At 37.4% G+C, this 23762-nt stretch overlaps 1 protein-coding gene across 1 annotated transcript in view; it reads left to right on the forward strand.

Moving 5' to 3' along the window:
- Window positions 1–17759, forward strand: part of SmF (small ribonucleoprotein particle protein SmF) — a 33346-nt gene extending 15587 nt beyond the window's left edge. Inside the window, exons 2-3 of the mRNA XM_090380609.1 lie at window positions 1853–1978; window positions 17553–17759. Of these exons, the coding sequence (XP_090236735.1) occupies window positions 1853–1978; window positions 17553–17684 (258 nt within the window). The 3' untranslated portion in view covers window positions 17685–17759. The remainder of the gene's footprint in view (window positions 1–1852; window positions 1979–17552) is intronic.
- The last annotated feature ends 6003 nt before the right edge of the window (window positions 17760–23762 follow it).

The following is a 23762-nucleotide window of genomic DNA, read 5'->3' on the forward strand; positions in this document are numbered from 1 at the left end:
GAGATGTGCAAATGTGGCCCCAATTCACAAAGGAGGATCAAAGGGCAACACAAGTAATTATAGACCTGTTAGTTTAACTTCTGTTCCAGGAAAATTAATGGAGGCACTGGTTAAAGAAGCACTGCAGGATCATGTAGACGAGACTTCAGTTATAGCTCGGACACAGCATGGATTTGTTAAGGGAAAGTCTTGCCTGACCAGTTTGATTGGATACTATGATGTGGTCACAAAGGAACTGGGCGCAGGGAATAACTTTGATATCATATATTTGGATCTTAGAAAGGCTTTTGATACTGTTGCACATGGAAGACTGCTGCACAAATTGGTGCAGTGTGGCATTGGAGGCAAATTACTGCTATGAATAATGGGATGGTTGAGTGGGAGAAGACAGAGAGTGGTAATCAATGGACACTGCTCACCGTGGACTAATATTATTTGTGGAGTCCCTCAGGGTTCAGTCTGGAGACTAGGCACCTGTGAGGTGATCTGATTGAGGTGTGTAAAGTCTTGAATGGGCATGCTCAATGCTGATGGAATTTTTCTCTTGTTCAGAATAATCATTTGAGAGGGCATATAAATTCAGATTGAGAAAAGACAGATGTAGGATAGATGTGTGGAAGTTCGCCTTTAGCCAACGGTTGGTTGGTTGGTGGAACAGACTTCCATCCCTTGTTGTGGAAGTTGATAGCCTAAATAAATTTAAGGCTCAGCTGGACAGGTATTTCGAACGAATGGAGGGGTGAAGGGGAAGTTTTTTTTTTTTGTCTGATGCTGCATAAGCTTGTTTTTTTGCATCATATCCAGTTATATTAAAGGAGATTATTAATGCTCTATTAATGCTAAGATACAATTGTAACTTATCCTTCTATCAATTGTATCAATGTGCATGATACTCATGGACTCCAGCCTGCACACTGTAATCTAATTTTTTGTTATTAACTTGTGGTGACACATTTTTTAATTTTTAGCATTAGCTTTTATTCAGATTTAAATGCTTTTAATTTGTTTTTTAAAATATTTTGAAATAAGTTTATTATGGTAAAGCAAACCAATATTATTTGTGAGTTTATGAAATCTCTGATTTGTTTTAATACATTTATTCCTGCATTTTTTATCTTGTGTATTATCTCCAACAAACAGTTAACACCTATGTGGAAATACCATTTTAAAGAACACATAAGATTGTTTTCTGTTTTTTTGGTTTCATGCATTAAACTGTATCAAGAAATACTATGAAAGACCTTGTATATGCTCACATACAGAAATAGTGGTTTACATTGTGAATGTTTAATTTTCTTATTGAATTGCAATGATATACTTAAAGGAAATGTAGAATAGATGTGTGGAAGTTTGCCTTTAGCCAGCGAGTGGTTGATGGTGGAACAAACTTCAATCTGTCGTAGAAGTTGATAGTTTAAATAGATTCAAGGCAGAACTTGACAAACATTTGGAGCGAGTGGATGGGTGAAATAAGGGTTTTTTTTTTTGGCTGATGCTATATAAGCTTGCTTTCTTGCATCGTGTGCCTTTGCTAATGCTAATATGAGAAGTATGATACATAAAACATCTGTTTTCTACCATGCAGTGGCAAACAACAGATATGTAAATAGATGATACTGTATATGAACATGCAGCATTTATAAAGTATGTATATAAAATACTGAGTTACAAAAGCAGTTATATTTACCACCCTATCACACTCCTTGAAGGTATGTTTTTATTATTACAGCTCTCTAGATAACTGTAATTTTTTTTTTAATTTTAATTTTTAATCAAACCATGTAATCACTTTTGTCTATTGTGTATATAGAATAAATGTACCTGTTGATTTTTCTTCATTAACATTCTTTAGACACTTCCATTAAATCCAAAGCCCTTCCTAAATAGTCTGACTGGCAAACCAGTTGTAGTGAAGCTAAAATGGGGTATGGAATATAAAGGATACTTAGTTTCTGTAGATGGGTATATGAATCTTCAGGTAAGTTAGTTATTAAAGAATAGTTCTCATGCAGAGAATTTTCTTTTTGATAGTTATTCTGGTTTTGTGGGAGGACATATGAAAATAGATGGGGGGAGATCGATGGAATTAAAACATGTAAGGAAAAATTTTAATAATTCACAGCAAAATGTTTATTTCCCTGTTTACTCTCATGTATACACAAATAAATGTGAATATAAGTGTATACCTTCAAGATGTATGGCAAAGCATGGCAACTATTATGAAAAATAGGATTTTTCATCCTCTCTTGTGTTTTTTGTGGCCATTAGAATTTAAAGTGTCTAGTAAATTCATTGATCTTAATTCTCACAGAAAAATGAACTTTCCCTTTACCGTAAACTGCCTTGGTATTTATTGCTTCTAAACAAATGGCATAGAAAGTTAGTGTGCCATGTAAAGATACCCCTTCAGGTTTCACACTACACCTTAATCCACAGTTCTGGCTTGATTACATTACAAAGTTTGTCACACTAGCTGACTAGTTAAAACAGCCCTTCCTAGCAGTGTTTGATGCCAACTTTGATTCATTGACAACCATAACAATATTAAGACAACAGGTGATCACTGCAATAAAATCAGTACTAGAACCACAACACCCAACTTGGTAGCACCCCACAATTTTCAGTTAAGAGCCCGAGTTGTACATCTCACATGCTCTATTTTTTTATTTTGAACTCAGTGCTTTCCAGCTGCCACTTCCCTATCAATGTAAGGAATACCTTATCGGGCTAATACCAAGATCAATCTCACTCATCAATTCTGTTGAAGTTGCTAGGAAAAAATACTACTGGTCTTGACCAGGCTGATATTGTTCCCCTCCACACAAATCCACTATGTACTCCCAAACAGACCGACAGTGGACAACCTTCTAGTAGCCACTGACAGAATCCTCATAGAATTTGAAAACAGAACTGGCAGTCACTTTCTCAGACATTGAGTCAGGATTTGATACCATGATGCCTCACTTATCCAGTAGTAGTTCCGCCTCTCCTAGGGAACCACTACCAGATAGGAGCAGCATCATGATATCAAATGCTGATTTACTATCCACAAGGGGCTATGCTGTCAGGCCTCCTCGTTGCTCCACTGGTTATCCAGTGGCTTATGCTAACACTTATGCTACCTTGGCTTATGCTAACAACGTAAAAATTCTTATACAGATAAAGCAAATCATGTTTCCACCAAGTCACAGAAGTACAACCTTCCACCTTTCATCAATACTCATCTACCTCAAATATTTTGGTCTATGCATCAATCTAGAGACATCTGAAACCTTGTTCCTTTCATTAAAACAACACCAAACAATAAACTGCCAACCCTGGATGGAGCATCCATTCTACTTGTTCCAAGTCACACAGACCTGTGGATCATGTTTGATCCAAAGCTTCACTTTGTCCAACATGTAAACACGCTGCTCACAAGAGTTGACCAACTTAGGTGGCAGTGTGAACAGCACCTATGATATGCAACTGACAAATTCTCCATGGTCAGTTAATTTTTAAAAAAAATTAGATTTCAATGCATGTTAGAATGATTTCAGCATGAATTTTATTATCCTAGCATTGTTTTTAGTTTCTATTTACATCATTGGTTATTTTTTAGGAGAAGTATTGGCTGGAAAAAATTAAATCTGTATAAATTAAAATATGTCCATTTTAAAGCATTTGTTTGTTTTTATGTCACTTTTCTTCTTAGCTGGAATGGTTGTCCATGAATTTAGATAGTGACACTTCTCATTTTATGTGTCACTTTTCTCAAGAAGATTCAGTGTGTTCCAAACTTGGAAAGATGCAGAATTTTATTGACATGTTAAAACTCGGCAATGGTGAAAGAAAACTTGAAAATTGCATATTGCCTTACCTCATGCAACTTGATAACATTAAAGTACAAGGCAGCTTATTCTTGAATAGTTTGAAACATCTATTGGCTACAAGATGTCTGATATTATTTGAGGTTGTTGTATGAAGTTTTAGAAAGGAAGGTTGAAACTATGCTATTGACATCATAAATGCTTGGATCATAAGGAGAAGGTAATGGCACCTCTTATCATTGTATGCTTGGAAGGATGAGACTGAGTTTATTTAAACTAGACTTTGTTAAATGATCCCATCTAACAAGAGGAGTACATTCTTTTGTTCACTAGAAAGGTAAGAATGGAAAATTGTTTTGCTCTATCTTGACATACCTAGCCATTTCTCAGAAAATATGGTAAACTATCATATCTGCCACTTTATCACTCATCAAAATTCATCAAGTAACTATAGTCAAATTTAAGCAGTGGTTCTAGTAAAACAGGGATTTTGAAATTCTAGCTTCATATATTGCAGGAACCAGTAAGTCAAGAAACAGGCTGCATTAGCAATGTCTCATTTTTAGTGAGAGTGAGAAAGCATTACCATTAGATGAGGCATATGATGCACAAGAAAGCAAGCTTATACAGCATCAGCCAAAAAAAAAAAAAATCCTTCCCATTTCATCCATCCGGTCACTCCAAATGATGTTTGTCTAGTTCAGCCTTAAATTTATTTAAGCTATCAACTTCCACAATAGATGGAAGTCTGTTCCAGCAATCAACTACCCACTGACTAAAGGCAAACTTCCGCACATCTATTCTACAACTGTCTTTCCTCAATTTAAATCTATGCCCCCTCAGGTTCTTAATCTGAGCAAGCTGAAGTATCCCATCAGCATTGAGCCTGCTCTAACCGTTCGAAGCCTTATACACCTTGATCAGATCACCTTGCAGGTGCCTAACCTCCAGATTCTGCAACTTGCAGAACTTAAGCCTTTCTTCAGAAGCACACCCCTTTGTTCCTCTCACCAATCTTGTTGCACTTCTCTGTACTCGTTCTAACAACTCTACATCCTTCTAAAATGAGGCCTCCAGACTTGTATACAGTACTCAAGGTGTGGCCTGACCATTGCTTTATACAAAGGGATAATCACCTCCTTGTCTCTGCTAGAAAAATTCCTGTATGTCATTGACAAAACACCATGACCTGCTCTGGCAGCCCATCTGCACTGCTCACACAACTTCATATCTTTCATATCTGACTGCACAATTACCCCCCAGGTCTCTTTCATTCTCCACCTCCCTGAGTGTAGTACCACACAGTTGGTACATTTCTCTTGGGTTGCTGCTACCCATATGGAGTACTTTGTATTTGTCAATGTTAAACTTCAGTTTCCACTTCTCAGCCCATCTGCCTAACTTTTCTAGATCTTGTTGCAGTACCATACTGTCTTTACTGTCATTAACAACCCTGCCAACCTTTGTATCATCTGCAAACTTGGACATTAAGCCTGATATACCTTCATTGATATCATTGATTAAAAACACAAAACAACAATGGGCCCAGTACCAAACCCCGGGGGACTCCACTAATAACATTAGTCCATGTACAGCAGTGTCCATTTATTACCACTCTCTGCCGTCTCTCACTCAACCATCCCTTTATCCACAGCAACTTGGCCTTAATGCCATACTGCTGAAATTTGTACAGTAGTTACCTATATGCAACATTATTGAAAGCTTTCCTGAAATCTAAGTATATGATATCAAAATTATTTTTTGCATCCATTCCTTTGTGACCTCATTGTAGTATCCAATCAAATTGGTCAGACAAGACTTCCCCTTAACAAACCCATGCTGTCTGCACTATAACTGTAGGCTTGTCTAGATGATCCTGCAGTGTTTCTTTAACTTGTGCCTCCCTTAATTTCCCTGGAACAGAAGTTAAAATAATTTTAACTTCTGTAATTACTTGTGTCACCCTTTGATCCCCTTTGTGAATTGGGGTCACATTTGTGCATCTCCAGTCCATGGGGGGGGGGACCTCCCATGAGTCCAAGGAAGCTGTCATAATTACAGCTAAGGGTTTGCTTACTTCCTTTGCTGCCTCCTTCATTATAAGTGGGTAGTTTCCATCTACCCCAGGTGCCTTTTTATGTTTAACTTCAACGATTTCTCCTCCACTTTGCTCTCAGTTATTACAAAATCACTTATCTCCTTAGAATTTGATAAACTTCTGGCATTCCCTCCTTGAATAACTCCTCATGTGAATGTAGATGCAAAACGCTCATTCAGTTTATCAGCTACTTGAGCAGGATCGTCAATAATTGAACCATCTATGTTAAGTGGACCAAGCGGATTCCTCCCATTCCTTCGAAAGTTTACATAAATAAAGCACTCTTTGCTGTTTTTCTTTGCGTCCTTTGCCAAAGTAATCTGCTTTCTCCTGTCTAATCTCCTTTGTGACTTGATTACAGACTAGCTTATATCTGTTGTAGGCTTCTGTGTCGCCTGATAATTTATATGCATCTCATGCATTTTTCTTTTCGGCCATGAGCCTCATTAATTCATTCGACGTCCGTTTCGGCCTGAGCCTTGAACAGTATTTCTTAGTTGGCATGAAAAGCCTAGTAGCCTCCAAGATTAAGTTCCTGAAGGCTTCCCATTTAGAATTCACCATTGGTAACATCATCAGTTGATGTCTCTATAAAATTTAAAAACTGTCTGAGACCACTGTAGTCACCTTTACGAAAACAAAAACCCTTCCCTTTACCCTTGATGGTAGTTACATCTTAAAGAAATCCCACATCAGTACACTGTTCATTGCCACCTAGTGGTCAATAAACAATGAAAAATGCATGAATAATCACTGCTGATAATCAGATCAAGTGTATTACTCCCGCTGGTTGCCTCTCGAACATTTTGCTGTAGAAAACAAGTGACCAACCCACAAGTTCCAGTCAATATCTGGAAAGTTAAAATCCCCCATTACAAGACATTCTGATTTACTGGCCCATTCTATTTCTCTGCACAGCTGTTCATTATACTCATCAGAGTCATTAAGCCTATAACATACTCCTCATTTTCCCTTTCCCAGTGTCACACCAAACAGACTCAACGTTGTACTGTTCGCCCATGTCAACTGGATGCACTTCCTTAGATTTTATGTGTTTCTTAACTAACAGCATAACCACTCTTCCCTTCCTACCCTGTCTATCCTTTCTGTACATATTGTACTTCCTAAATTCTAATTTTGCACTGCTTATATCTGTGTGACATCATGTCTCTGATATCCCTACAATATATGCCTTTGATATCTTGATCAGCACTTCAAATTCATCAGTTTTATTTACTATACTTCTAGCATTAGTGTATGTGCAAGTATATATGCACTTGTTCTTACCCTTAATTACCCTAACACAGCCCATGTATTTACTTGTTCCATGATGACTACCAGCAGCTCTTGAAGTTCCCAGCAACTTGCTCTCTAGGCTGCTGCTCATTAAAACAAAAGCAGTGCAAGAATCACTTTTGTCTCTGTCTGTGGCTACCGTTAATCTTTTAGTCTATGAATCCCCTCCAATCTAGCAGTTTTCCAACCCACCTAACACTGCCTTGATAGCATCAGCAAATATTATTGTACCTTTTCTATTTAAATGTATCCCATCCCTGTAGAAGCAGTCTCTCCTGTTAGCAAGCACCGACCACGCTGAAAAAAATTCTACCCTGTGAGCTTTGCACAATCTCTCCAGGGCCGAATCGATTGGCAAGGCTCTCATCATATACTCCCTCCTATCGTGTCTGGGCAGAATTGCAGACACTTTCAAATTTAACCCTAACTCGTCACTTTTTTTCCAGCATTTACCTGTACTTGTTAAGTAAAAATGCAGATCTCTTACTCTTAAGGTCATTAGTGCCAACATATATAACAATATCACCTTTTGTGCCCTTAAAAGATATCTGCCCTACAACATCATCAACTTTTGCCCCTGTCAGACATACCCTGCTCCTGTTCCACCCATCCTTTTTTGCATAATATATTCTGCCCAGAGAGATCATTGACTAACTTATATTGTAACATTTCTAACTTTTGCACATCCAGTGTACAGAATTTTTTCATCACTTTATTTGCTTTCTTATCATTATGGAAATTTTTGTTAATATCACGGTCTTTAGTGTCATTTTTGTATCATCTTCCCTGATAGTTTGGTGTATTTTGCACTCCTTTGACATGGTCTGGGTTTGAATCCCATTGGGGACTGTAGAAATTCTCAAAAATTTCAGTCAAGACTAATTACACAATTTGGGCAGAGATTTGGCCATTGATTGAATCGTTGTTATCAATCACTGACCTGACAGAAGGTCTTAAGATAATAATAGAAGTAATAAGATGATAATTGTATGGTAATTTGCTGGAAATTACCTTATAATGCAGAACGAAACAAACACCACTGTTGGAATATGAAAGTAAACAAGTTAGTAATGTATGCATTTCAGTTATATATTATCATCTAATAGCATAACTGAGATTTTAAAAACTTTTATACTGTACTCAAGTGCATACTGAAACTACTATAATATGTAGCCATAAAGTCAGATTTGTGTAGCAGTTTGTTTTTTGGAAGAGGAGGAACGAATTAACTTATTGGTGTGAAATTAATATATAAGTTCCTAAGAATATTCTAAATAAGTCTGAAATTTTGAAAAGGTTCAAATCTGCTGTTCCAGATGTGTAGCAATGTTTATGTAATGGAAGAGTGTCTACATAATCAGGATTTTGCCTACAAACTTCCAGGGAACCAACTCTTTCCCTTCTCAGGCAATGCCAAAACACCCGAAATATAAAGTAAACCCCCGCTATTCGCGGTCACTGATTTAATATAAATTGAAACCTAAAAAAATGCGAATTTTAAAGCGCCGTGAACATTTTCTGCCATAAAAAAACATGGGCGTGGCTAAAATTCTTTCCCAGTCAAAACAGCGCTCAGTGGGTGGGGGGAGAGGGGTGACAAAATCCCGGCGTGGATGTTTCTCGCTACTCCTTGTTTAGTATGTGTTATGCACTTGTCATGGAAGGTTTCATTGTTTGCTTTTAATTTATATGCTTATAAATTGAATCAATTTATAAATTGATATGCTTACAAAAGTGATAAATATACCGTTTTGCAGTGTAAAACAGACTTTTTCGAGTGTGTTAACGGAAGAGAGTGACTTTATTCTTTCTAACCCATAGAAAAATATGGCTACGAATAACAAGGGAAATGTGAAAAGATCAAAAAAGGTGATGACATTAGCGAATAAAATTGAGTTATTAGACAAAATTTCTAATGGTGAAAGTGTCTCCTCAGTGGCAAAACATTATAAAATCAGTGAGTCAACGGTACGATCAATCTAGAAATCGGAAGAAAAAATCCGCCGTAGTGTCCGTGAAAATGCGCTAATTGCTTCAAAAATTTGCTCTGTAACTCGTGATGTTAAATTAGAAAAAACGGAAGAGGCTTTAAATCTGTAGATAGAAGACCAAACTCAAAATAAAATTCCGTTAAGTTCACTCATCATTCGTGAAAAGGCAAAACTCCTTTATCAACACTTAGTGAAACTGGTGATAGCACTGGTGGGATAAGTTTTTTTAGCTAGCAAAGGCGCTGGTTTGAAAGATCTGTTTGAAATTTCTAATAAATATTACATTTAATATTAAATTGTTTCTTATTTTCATTTCGATGCCATATGCTTGCTTCATAATATGACTATGTACATAGTCATATTATGAAGATGCATATAATACATACATAGAAAAAATTTTAGACCAGTTTTTCTTATATATTTCATACTTTGGAACGGAACTCCTTTATTACTATGGGAGCCATAACTCTGTATTCGCGGCATTTCTCAGGAACGTAACCCCCCGCGAATAGCGGGGGTTTACTGTACTTTTATTTATATGCATGCCAAAGACAACAGATTCATTGAGACTTCATGCTGGGAGGGAGGGAAAGAGTTCATATATACATGTTTTGTGAACATATTTACAAATGAAGAATATCAGAATTAGTGAGTATACAAAAACCTTTTATTTCTTAACCACTTAACAGTCCCCCCCCCTGCACTTCTCATGTATGTGTCTGTGTCACTGCCCTAATAGAATTTCTATATATGCTGTGATTGAAACAAAAGTTTATCACACAGAATTTATCTATCTTTTTTTTTTTTTTTTTTGAAACATGATGGTCCTCATTTGATTTATGCATCAGCTATGTATAACTCATTTGTTTACCTCTGATCTAAACAGATTTATAATGTTTTTGGGGGAGGGGGTAAGAGGTGCCCTGATGGGGTACTTCTATTTAAATCCATCTTGAAATAAGATGACTGCCACTTGAAATACAGGACTAATATGTTTGAAGCATCTATTCACAGTGTGATTGAAACAATTTTCATTACTTGATTTAGGATACAAAATTGTCTAGTTCCACTAAAATCATCTTCTGAATTAATATTATTATGGGCTGATCAACTAATGCTAAGATAGCTTAGCAAATATTTGCATTCAAAACAAAGCTGAGACATCAAAATGTGTGGTGCACGTACCATATACGGGCAAGCTAAGGAACTACTTAATTAACTTTAACTTTCTGCTAGTGTGTCCAAAGGAAAATTCAAAAAGTTGACCAAAAATACTTATTCACTTAAAAACATTTTTTGAAACAGCTGTCTTGGTAGTGTTTAAGGTTTTTAAATGTATTGGGGATAATAGTATTTGTCTCTAAATTGAAAATAAGGTCGAGTACTTGACCTCGGTCCTCAGTGGGAACAGAAAGATCTCTCCATGATCGAAATCATGGTAAAGGTAAATACAGGTAAAGCATGCAAATTTTATTTGACCACGGATATCCCACTGAATGATAAAGATGGATTTAAATGAAAGCTTCCTGGACCCTTTTGTGAATATTCCCATGTACAGGCACTCATTGGCTTATGTAATATTCGACTTTACGTAAGTTGTTTCCAGCTGGTGCAAACTTAAAAAAATTGTGGAAATGTAATTTGCATCCCGTAGGAATAAATGGAAATATCGTAATGTGAACCCAATAACATTGTTTTGTTTTTGGTAATTCATTCCAAGACCTTGGAAGTTGAAATTTTCGCTATATAACTAAGCTATTTATCTCTCTAAAAGGTCATTTTTATAATGGAAATTGCACTACACTTTCATCATAGAAAAGATCAAAAAAGGTGAAAAGATGCATTATAACAATCAATTTTGAATGCCTTTTGATATTTTTCTAAAACACCTTTCTGGAGGTCACTACCATAAAACAATAAAACCAATTTGCACTTTCTGGTTTATTGGGCTTTTCTGTTAGTGCAATCTATTATAAATGAGTAGTAAACTCCGATCTTATTGCATTTGAGATAATACCAATAACTGGAATTCTGTGGGTTTTTACCTTACAGTATTATGGTGAAATGAGTTCCCCTTCGCTGAAATCTTCAATCGTATAAAAAACATAAATAAATTTTCAGAATCTTCTCTTCATTCCTATTTACTTATTACAATGGTGAAGGGAAAGGGACCAATGGAAAGTGCAAGTGCTGGCAGTGCTAGGAAACGAAACAGAATTGATTTAGAAATTAAGATGATTAATTAAGAAGTACGAAGCAGGACAAAGTTTGTCATCTATTGCAAGGATATTAGGTTTTGCTGCTTTAACAGTGAATACTATTTTTATTAAGGGACAGTGCGTGTATAAAAGAACATCTTAAAGGATCAATTCATTGAAGATCAACAGTGAACACAAAACAGCATTCAGGTGCTATATCGAAGATGGAAAAGCTATTAATAATATGGATGGAAAATCAGATTCAGAAGCAAGTGCCCCTGAGTCCAATTGCCATTCAAGCAAAAGCAAGACGTATTTATGAAGATATTAAAGATAAGTAAGGTGAACCCCAAGCTAAGTTTGTGGCAAGCAACAGGTGGTTTAATAGGTTCAAGCATTGTGCTGGTTTCCAAAACATTAAAGTATACTGTGAAGTTGCCAGTGCTGATTCTGCAGCTGCAGAGAAATTTTGTGATGTGTTGGGAAAAAACCTTTCTAAATCTCCACAGCGGCATGCTTATCAGCTGGAGAGTTAATTCTGGCACGGCATGCTTATCAGCTGGAGAGTTAATTCTGGCACGGCATGCTTATCAGCTGGAGAATTAATTCTGGCAACAATGCTCGAAAGATAAAACTTGCTGATGTTATGACTGTCTCCTCTCTTTTTGTAATTTTATAATTTTGAAATTTTTATAATTTTACCTGCACATGAGATAAAAAAATTGAATAAATAATTCTATTTACATGTTCATTGAACATTTTTTTTTTTTGCTTCAATCAAATTCAGCGTGCATACTTGTGTGCCGTATAAGCATTTAGGGAAATTTCGACTTTCGTAAAAGAGTTCTGTGGAACGCAACCCTTATGTAAGTCAGGAAGTGGCGGCATATACCTTTCCTTTTTTCATGTGCAAAGGAGTATGAATGTATATTGTATATATACATTTTGAAGGTTGTTTCAATGCCATAACAAATCACATCTGTGTTTTATATATATATATATATTATCTTGACTTTAGGGACTACTGCCATATATTAATTGTTTACAAGTACAGTAGTACCCCCCTTATCCGCAGGGGATACGTTACAAGACCACCAGTGGATTCCTGAAACCACAGATAGTACCGAACCCTATATATACTATGTTTTTTCCTATACATTTATACATATGATAAAAGTTTAATTTATAAATTAGGCACCCATATGATCATCCTTCGGTGAGCATATGGGTGATTTTAATGCTATTCCATCTGAGGATCGTATTCTATAATTTTGCCCTTTAATGTCTGTGCAATTCAAAACACCTTGTCAAATTTTGGTAATGTCCACATTGCTGGTTCTGCTTCAGTTTCTTCATCATCATCTTCCTCTGTAGATGACTCAAGTTCTTCCAATTCCTCATTTGTTAACACTTCTCGATGGCCTTCAATATGTTCTTCCACTTCATCAAGCATTTCAGCAAATCATTCTCCAACAACTTGTCTTGCTGTGTGAATGATTTTCCTAACTTCTCCATCAATCCCCGGGAAGCCTTTAAAATCATTCACGACTTCACTCCATAAGTTGTTCCAGCAGGCATTTATAGTTTCTGGTTTTAATTCATCCATTGCAGCTTTGATGAATGTTATTGCATCAGCAATAGTGAATGATTTCCAGCACTGCATTATGTCCAGATTAGGATCTGCATCAATTTCTGATCGAATGTGATCAAATATCAGGTGGGTGTATGTGGCTTTGACAAACCAAACGATGTCCTGGTCAAGGGGCTGAAGCAGTATTTGGAGGTAAAAATACAACCTCAACATTTTCATTTTCATAGTAAACATTCAGGATGGCCAGGTGCATTGTCTATTATTAATAGGACTTTAAATTCCAACCCTTCCTCTTCCAAATATTTTTTTCACTTCTGGGATGAAGCATTGGCGGAACCATTCCATAAGATGGCTGTCACCCACGCTTTCTGATTATGTTCCCAGAACACGTGCAGATAATTTTTGTTTTTGAGAGTGTGTGGGTTCTTTGCTTTGTACACTATGCCTGGCTTTATCATATGCCCTGCAGCATTGCCACATACTACCAGAGTTAATCTGTCCTTCTATGTTTTATGCCCTGGTGCCTACTTTGCACTTTTATGAATGTAGGTTCTATTGGGCATCTTCTTCCATAAGAGCCCAGTTTCATCGCAACTGAAGGCTTGCTTTGAATGGTATCCTTTCTCCTTAATCAACTTCAACTCTGCCAGAAATGTGGCAGCAGCTTCTTCATCGGCAGATGCAGCTCCAGTAATTTTTATATTTTTCAGTCCAAACCTATTCCTGAATCTGTGTAACCATCCCTTGCTGACGTCTTCGTATAGGCTCAATGCTTTCTTTGTAAATTAATTGGAACACATTTTCTGTTCATGTCTTCCACCCACAAATTTAACGCCTTTTCCATCTAAACTTAGCACTTATCACACACTGTGGCCATAACTTTTGCAGTTTGAGGTACTACAGCAAAACTAGCACATTTCTTTTTGCTTCTTCACAATTTCACAGATAGAAAATTTGTTCTTACCGTAGATCTTAGCATCCTCAGCATACAATTTTTGTTTCTTTCCTTATTAAGTTGAGAACTTTCACCTTTTCACTTAAAGGAAGCACTTTATGGCTTCTCTTTGGTATATCCGAATTGCCAGCATCACTACTCTTGCACTTTGGGGCCATTGTTAAGTAAAATAAGGGTTACTTGAACACAAGCACTGCGATACCACGACAGTCGATCTGATAACCGAGACGGCTACTAAATGACTAACGGGCGGGTAGCGTATACAGTGTGGATACGCTGGACAAAGGGATGATTCACGTCCCAGGCGGGACAGTGCGAGATTTCATCACGCTACTCAGAATGGTGCACAATTTAAAACTTATGAATTGTTTATTTCTGGAATTTTCCATTTAATATTCGGACCATGGTTGACTGCAGATAAGGGTGGATTACTGTAATAGTGTTAGTTTTGTATATCATAATTTCAAAAATCAGTGTAGGAGGGTCAAATCTTGCAACAAGATTTGAGATGATATGAGTTTACATGAGCTAAAATTGAAGAAATTCTTTGGAATTCATATATTTTTAATGGTTTTTTTTTTTTTTTTTGAAAAAATCATTAAATAAAATTCGTTCATTAAAATGAAAAAAAAATTGCTACTTTTTACATTTTTTTAAAATAAAATTTTGATTTTAATTTATTTTTTCTGTTTGACTCTAAAGTCAGAATAAGAAAATAATATTTAAAAGCATTTATTTACATCATTTTTAATGCTTTGCAAACATGGATGTTTACAAAGCCTTAAAAATGGAAACTTATTTGGAGAAACATGGTTGACATCTCTGCAAATTAAATGATGAGATGTCAATCCATTGGAACCAATCGATGAGCCTAATAATAAAAATATGCAGAATAAACTTATTAACATGTGAAAAGAAAGACAGAAATTAAAATAAATTATAACTGCTTAAAACCAAACATACTCAAAACTCAAAGAAAAAAGAGAAATTAAATTATTTAATAAACTTAAGAATATTAGTAACCATATTGGAGAATGTGAGATGTGAAGTAAAGGCAGAGAGGCTGAAGAATACTAGCAAAAACATTAAATGGACTAGGCTGTTTTGTGTCAAAGTTAAATCAAAATATAAATTAAAACATTTTTATAATACAGGCAACTCTCAGTTTATGAACATTCGCTATAACGAACGTTACAATTCATTTAAAATTTCTTAAAGACTTCAATATATATTATATTAGATATATTAGAGTTCCTTATAAAATGAAATGCCAAACTTTTAAAAAATGTATTTATTACAATAATTATCAGAAAAATATTATGTGATAATTACATTGAACTGTTCTTGGTTAATAAAACTAATCTAGCCAGTAAAAAAATGTTGGTTTACCTTCCATGCCACATAGAATGTTGAACTCTGATGAAGATATTGACAAGTGAAAGTTGAATACATATGTATGTACAGTATGTATATTATGTTAGTACTCATTTTCGTTATTTCTATTTTGTAACCCTTTATGTTTTTAATTAAAACTAACAAGTATGATATTTTGTTTTTTTTATTCTTATTTTATTTTACTGGATGTATTGTATACGATAAACCATAACACATACATACATTATAATAAAACGTATTGTGTAGACCATTCAATGTTTACTACATGGTTTTAATGCTTTAAATGATAACATATACGATATGTATAGTAAAAGCTCAGGAATGCAAGGTACACATAACGAATGTCTTGGAACGGAACTCGTTTGTAAACCGAGAGTTGCCTGTATGTATGAAAATTGTTGCTAAATTCAACAGGTTATTCTTGAGAGCTGCACTGATCCTAATTGCTAGCATTTTGATATTTTTTTAGCAAATGAGTAAAATAAGAATAACTTGATTAATTTTAATGGAATTTAATGGTTGTTTAATTAACAGCATTTTCATATTCTTCTCATGGATCAGCTGATTGCTACCATCCATGTGCTACCAAGATACACTTGATTTTGTTCTGCTGTTGCTTTGCTAATTTAAATATTAATTTTCAAGTTACCCTGATTATTTTGTAGGCTTTCAGCACAGTTTCTGGCTCTGGCTTGGGACTGTGCATTATTCCCAATGATTTGACCAGCTTAATTGTCTCAGTACCATGTTTAATGCCAACCGGGCTAGGTGAGTGGGTAAAGTACCTGCCCGGCAACCCAAAGGTCGCAGGTTCGATTCCCGCCTCGGGCTTGGATCAAAGTACTTCAAAAACCTTGGGAGGTGCAATATAGCCACAGAAGCCGATGCGCCAACAACTACCAAATCAAAAAAAAAAAAAAAAAAAAAAACACCATGTTTAATTTGTTTTCTAATTAAAAAAAAAATAATATTTTACTGCTATGCAGAATATTTTACATCCAAAATCTGTGTAATATTTGTTTAGTTGATACACAAGGATTGACAAAGTAATGGCTCTTAGCAAGTTCCAACTAGGTTTTCTAGGTAGCTAATAATAGATTCTAATTAATATATGCACAGTAGCACTTCTTTGTGGTTGCTCATTTACAAGTTACTGTTTTAAATGGAAGCATTTTTGAACACGTTCAAATGACATGCAGTTATCGAGTTTCTATCTGCCAAAATTGTTAGACTGGCTGAAATTCACTGATGTGATTCTGTTGATGTTAGAGTTAAAATTGACAACTGGTAACATTGACTAATGAAAAGCATAAACAAAAAGCAGATAAATTTGTTGATAATGGTGGTTGCTGAATCAAAAAAAAAATCAAATATTGTTGCAGTTTGAGGTATTTCTATCAAAAACTTCCTATCCCAGTTAAGATATAGAAATACATATGCCAGTGTTTCCCCCAGAGGTTTTCAGAAGTGGGAAAAAAAAAAAAAAAAATCAGAGTGGAAGTTTTTCACCTTTTCTCCCATTACGAATACAGAAAGGATGTATTTGAGTGTTGTTGAGTTTGGGACTTTACGAATTGCCATCCACACCAAATTTTTGGAAATAAGGACCAAAATCTAATTCAGTGCATTGAGATGCTGGACAAATTAAAAATAGAAAAGGTGAGTAATGCCTGGCAGTACAGCAGTGTTGCTTCAACACAATGATGTTCAACTTCACTGAAGTTGATGTTAGAGTTAAATTGACAACTGGTAACATTGACTAATGGAAAGCATAAACAAAAAAAAAAAAGAAGGTAAATTTGTTGATAACAGTGGTTGTTGAATCAAAAAAACATTGGCAAGAATTGCATTGCTGGGATCTGAAGTTATTCAGCATACTCCCTATGCGATCTCAGAATTATATCTATTGCCTCAGAGGCATTAGATATAGTTTTGAATAAGTTAAAAAGCAGCTATGAAGACACCGTTGGCTTCTCAGCCAAAACAATTTTACTTGAATGGCATACAAAACTAGTTAAGTGCTCAATGAAATGTTTCAAATTAGGTTGGGTCACATAGAAAATTGATACACCAGATTATCTATCTCTATTCTTTCAAACATTTTACAATAAGAAGCATTATTTTTTTAGTCTCCTCTTTCTTAAAAGTAAGGTTTGCCACTAAAATATTGCCTGACTTATAATTTCACTAAATTCTGGAACTTTCTAATTTTTTTTAAGCTTGCAAACACTGAAGAATTTGTAGATGGAAGTTGCACTGGAAATCTTGGAGAGATTTTGATCAGATGTAATAATGTCCTTTATGTTAGAGGAGTAGATGAAGAAGAAGAAGACGGAGAAATGAAAGACTAGAATTTTTGTTTGTGTTATGTGTATAATTGTGATATTTGTATAATTTTGTGTTATTAAAATTTTTATAAAAATCTGGCTCCCAAGTAATAAACTTTTCTATTGAATATTTAAAAATTTTTTGTTAGGGATAAATTTTTTTTTTTAATATTTATTATTTATTTACTTGTTTTATGGTTAAAAATTTTGTTGCAGTGTTAACTAAATTTAGTTTGAGGAGGAAGAGCATTTCCCTCTGTTGGTCTTTATGCTGAAGCTTCAATAAATAATAAAGTAAGATTACAACAAGTAGTTCATCACATTACATTCTGACTCATCTCTGTTGGTCTTAAGTGGATTTCTAGACTAGTATTAAATATTTTACTTATATACTGAGCAGAGTATACAATTAAGAGAAAATAATGACAAAGAAAATTTACAGTAACTCTAAGTACTGTTAGCATTTGTAACAGCATAGAGTATAGAACAGGAATATTTCCTGGTGATTTTGGAGAGAATTCTGTTGGGCCTCAGCCATTCTTTTGTCTATGCACACTGATCTTTTTGATAACCCCTCAACGTGGGCACCTGTACGTGGTGAGGGGACCTCCCGGTGATGCTGCTGGGTTTCCATATTAGCATCACTGGGATCTAACGGCCATACCTTGGTTCCAGGGTTACATCTTTGGAATTCGGCGTGTGCAGCCATGCGCCGCGACCCGTGGAATGCGGAAAGGGGGTGGTTGAGGGACCCAGCCTTAATACACCACTTTGGCCCCTGCTTCGACAAGACGTGGTCCCGGACCGGCCCGACTGAGATCAATCGACGGGTGGTTTTTACTGCTAGGGTCAACTGCGTTCCAATAAGTCTCCCTCCCTTTGGTCCTGGGACGGGATAAAGACTTATTGGTAACGTGGGTATGGTGTTCTAAGCGAACTCGGCGTCCCATTTGTGTACGCAGTACCTGCTAGTTCACGAATGAGCGTCCCCTCGTAGGGCTCTGTGGTGGGTGAGGTGCTTAGGCATCAGACACTTTCTTTACTCTTATGAGTAATTTAAATCCTTCTGGGGCCCCAACAAGGCCCCTACCTAATCGAGAACATTACGCAGATAACACCTCTGCAAAAAGCCAGGACTGAGGATACACCATCACCATCAGTGACACTGCTTTTCCTCATTCTCCATTCCACCGGAGAGCAGTCTATTGGGAAGAAGTCACCCTTCTTTATCCAGAAAGGATTAGAAGGATTGGCAGGTCACCTAAATCTGTAAAAAGACTGCGTTCTGGCAACCTTTTGGTCGAAGCTACAACTATTAAACAGGTGGAAAAAATCCTGAAAGCTACATCAATAGGGGGGAATACCCATCATCGTAACCCCACACAAAACTTGGAACTCTTCAAGAGGTGTCATTTCAGAGTGGGACCTTCACATTTCTGAAGAAGAGATCTGCTCTGAATTAAAAGACCAATGAGTGGCAGCTGTCAAGAGAATATCGATACGGAAGGATGGGAATCTCATCCCTACCCAAGTTCTTATCCTCACATTTAACACCCCACGGCCTCCAAGTTCCATCAAGGCAGGCTATCTAAACTATCCAGTGAGGATTTATATCCGAAACCCACTGCGGTGTTTTAGATGCCAAAAATACGGCCACTCACAAACATCTTGTCGTGGAAACCCTGCCTGTGCTCGATGTGGTGTTAAAGACCACGAGAGCAAGGAATGTTCAGCTCCAAAACCGACCTGTCAACTGCCAAGGAGAGCACCCCACCTACTCTAGAGCATGCCAGCGGTGGAAGGATGTAAAAGAAATACAAAAACTGAAAACAGCTGAATATCTCCTACCCAGAGGCCAGAAAATGTATCCAACCAATAAATAGCGGGAAACCTTCATATGCCCAGAAGGTTTCTGCAAAGTGCACTATCGGGACACGAACTGAGATGACTATACCACCAAGAGAGTCATTTACCCTGATTGCACGCTATTTATTGAGTTCACAAAAGCCCACCAAAAAAAATAGTTGCCACTCCTACCTCCTAGTGCTCCACCACTACCAAAACCAAGTGGTAAAGAGCCTCCAGTAATAACAAACAATGGATGTAGAGAACAAGGGGGTACAGGATGAATCAGTTTTGGAACTCTGCGGAGGAAGAAATGGACACGGGACAGCTTCCATTATTCCCAAAAAAGATAAAGCCAGGACTGAAAAGTAAGCCCTCATCACCTCGGAAACCGCCTGATGGACCCACCAAGCCAAAATAATGGCTAAATTCGTACAATGGAATTGTCCTGGATTCCAGTAAAATGCTGATGACATCAAGGCCCTCCTGCAAAAGCACGAGCCAGTTTGCTTTTGCTTGAGGAGACTTATCTAAAAGAAAATGATGATCCCACGATGTATAACATCACAATCTTTTGTAAGGATAGAATTGCGAATGGTCCTACTCATGGAGGAGTAGCTATCCTTGTGGGGAATCAGACCCCAGTTCAGCCCTTGCTAATTACAACCAGCATAGAAGCTGTTGCAATTCGCCTTACAGTGGGATTTTTATTAAAGGTCTCTATTTATTTGCCACCTGTGACTGACATATCCCAAGGAAGACCTTGATGATCTTGTAACGCAGTTGCCTCCCGCTTTCTTACTTCTCGGGGCTTTTAATGGACATAACACCCTGTGGGGTAGTGCCAACATCAATGGAAGGGGAGGGGTCATAGAGCGTATGCTCAATGACAATGACCTTTCCTTTCTAAATACTGGAACAAACACTTTCCACATGCCTACCCGTACTTTTTCTGCCATTGATCTCTATCTGCTCCCCTTCTCCACTCTCTTCAAACACTTGGGAAGTGGAGAAGAATCCATACGGAAGTGATCACTTCCCTGTGATAACCTCGTTATATAGCGGGAAACCATGTCTTCCCTTCAGTTACCACGGTGGAAGATTGATCAGGCTGACTGGACTGCCTTCCAACATCAGGCAAATTTTGATCTTAGCACCGTCAGTCAAGAGCCAATCAATGATGCAGTAACGTACATCACAGAAATTATCGTCCAAGCAGCTGCGAATGCTGTTCCAAAAACATCTGCCCGGTTTCCACCATTTCCCAAACCTTGGTGGAATTCACAATGCACAGTAGCAAAAAAAGCTCAAAACAAAGCGTGAGGGATATTCCGCCGATATCGTACAACGACCAACCTTATAACCTTTAAACATGCACGAGCAAAAGCACACTATATCCGCCGTCAGAGTCAAAAGGAATCGTGGATCCGTTTTACATCATCTATTAACCAGTCTACCAACTCAAAGGTAGTCTGGGATAAAATCCGGAAAAATGAAGGGAAAGTATACATCCCACCCTTCTTCAATCCTAGATTATAATGGATGCACTATTGCAGATCCAACTGCAATAGCCAACTCTCTTGGGGAAACTTACATCTCTGCAACATCTTCGTATTCCCCAGAGTTCCTGGTCCTGAAACATTAACTCGAAAAACGCACTTAATTTTAAGTCTAAGAGCATCTATCCCTACAAAGGGTCATCCACTATTCAGGAACTGAAAAGAGCCCTCACTCTTTCTAAAGTAAGTGCTGTTGGAGCAGATGGCATCCATTATGAAATGATTAAGCATCTTTCACCCAAATCTATGGATTATCTGCTCCTTCTGTATAACAGAATATTGAAGGGCAGTTTCCCAATTCCCGGCGCACGGCAACCGTTCTTGCCTTTGCCAAGCCAGGAAAGGATCCAAAAGTCACTAGAAATTATCGTCCTATTGCTCTGACTACCTGTCTGCAAAATCCTGGAGAGAATGGTTAATTCTCGTTTAATCTGGTATTTAGAATCAAATGACCTCTCCAATATCCAGTGCGGCTTCCGAAGGAACCGGTCCACTTTGGACCATCTTATTAGATTGGAAACATCCATCTGGGATGCTTTCCTTAAACGCAAACACTTGGTGTCAGTGTTCTTTGACATGGAGAAAGCATATGACACAACTTGGAGATTTGTCATCTTAAAAGATCTGCATAGCCTTGGTCTTAGGGGGCAACTGCCCATTTTTATTAAAAACTTTTTAGCCAATCGATCTTTCCAAGTTCGTGTGGGATCCTCACTCTCTCGTTCCTTCACCCAAGAGGAGGGAGTACCACAAGGATCAGTTTTAAGTGTCACGCTTTTCGCCATCAAAGTAAATTCCATCACAGAACAACTTCCTCCAACCGTAAACAGTGCCCTCTATGTTGATGACTAGCATATTTTGTCAGTCATGCAACATGAGGGTTATTGAAAGACAACTGCAAAAAGCCATTGATCGCCTTAATTCCTGGGCACTTGCTAATGGCTTCAGGTTCTCGCCGGAGAAGACCGTTTGTGTGCACTTTTGTCGTAAGTGTAATCTTCATCCTGAACCTGAATTAATGCTCGGACAAAATGCTATTCCAGTAGCGGCGGACACAAAATTTTTGGGACTCGTATTTGATAAAAAGTTGACCTTTCTGGATCACATCCATCAACTCCGCACAAAGTGCACAAGAGGGTTGAATATTCTGCGCTCTCTTTCCTCTACATCTCGGGGTGCGGATCGATGCACCCTACTATGCATCTACCGTGCACTTGTAAGATCCATACTAGATTACGGGTCCCTGGTATACAATTCGGCCAGACACAGTGTACTTCGTTGGTTGGATCCTGTCCATCATCTGGCTCTCCGTACCGCCATTGGAGCATATCGAACACCTCCAGTCCAGAGCTTATACGTCGAAGCAAACGAACCGCCGTTATCGCTTCGACGTAAGCAGTTGTCTGTAAACTACGCTCTAAAACTGAAATCCCTGCCAGACCATCCTACGTGGCTATCCGTTTTTGAGCCACGATGGGAAAATTTGTACAACACCCGTAAAACTGCCAATCGTCCTTTTGGTATTCGTCTCCAAGAGCTACTCAAAGAAGTTAATATCAAGGTAGACAAAGTTTCTCAAACACCGAAGCAACCCCTTCCACCCTGGCATGCTCATGTTCCGGCATGTCACTTGTCCCTTAGAAATTGGGGAAAGTCGGACACTCCATCGTCTGTCTACCTGCAGCTTTACTCAGCACACCGAGCTGAACATTCTGACTTCGCGCCAGTTTACACAGACGGTTCGAAGTCAGAATCATATGTGGGATCTGCTGCTGTCTTTACAGACAGCACTACATCGGAGCAGGTTCCCTCCGAATGCAGCATATTTACTGCAGAGCTGCACGCTATAGAGTTAGCCTTGGATCACATTAGTGAATGCCAATACCAACGGTTCATTTTATATTCCGACTCTCTCAGCGTGTTACAGGCTTTAATAACTGAGATATAATTCTCATCCAGTTCTGTCTAGCATTCAGCAGAAGATTCACTTTCTCCATGAACTGAATATGATATCTGCTTCTGCTGGATTCCCAGCTACTTTGGGATTAGGGGAAATGATTTGGCTGACACTGCAGCCAAGTCAGCAATCCCCAATAATAATCGCTGCCTGTCAGTCCCCTATACAGACTACAGGCAAATAATACAGCAGAAGATATACTCCCAATGGCAGGATTCGTGGAATAGACAGACTACCAATAAATTATATCAAATAAAGCCTGTAATTGAACCGTGGCAGTCTAGTCTGCGCAGGAATCGTAAGGAGGAAGTTGTTCTTGCCCGGACCCGCATAGGACATAGTCATTTGACACATTCGTTTTTGCTGAGGGCTGATGACCCTCCTATGTGTGAGTCCTGTGGCACAATTTTAACTATCAGACACGTTTTAATTGATTGTCCAGATTTTAGTAATATCCGTTTTACCGCTTTTAATCATCTGACAGCCGTATACACTCAGTCAGATTTTATCCGACAATGACAATGTGTCTGCTGTTTTTAGCTTTTTAAAATCAATAACCGTTTTTACTCGTATATAAAATTTACATTTTTCTTTTATACCTTTTATAAATTGGTTATACGTTTTGACATAGTGACCTAACTAATTAGGTCACTGAAAGTTTAAAAATTTTTTTATATGTCCTGTTCTTGGCCCATTATAGCCTTAGTAGCTAATGCGCCAATAAAATCAAAACAAACTTTT

This window comes from Mastigoproctus giganteus, chromosome 9 (assembly GCF_048544385.1).
Source record: "Mastigoproctus giganteus isolate SK-2022 chromosome 9, ASM4854438v1, whole genome shotgun sequence".
Lineage (NCBI taxonomy): Eukaryota > Metazoa > Arthropoda > Arachnida > Uropygi > Thelyphonidae > Mastigoproctus > Mastigoproctus giganteus.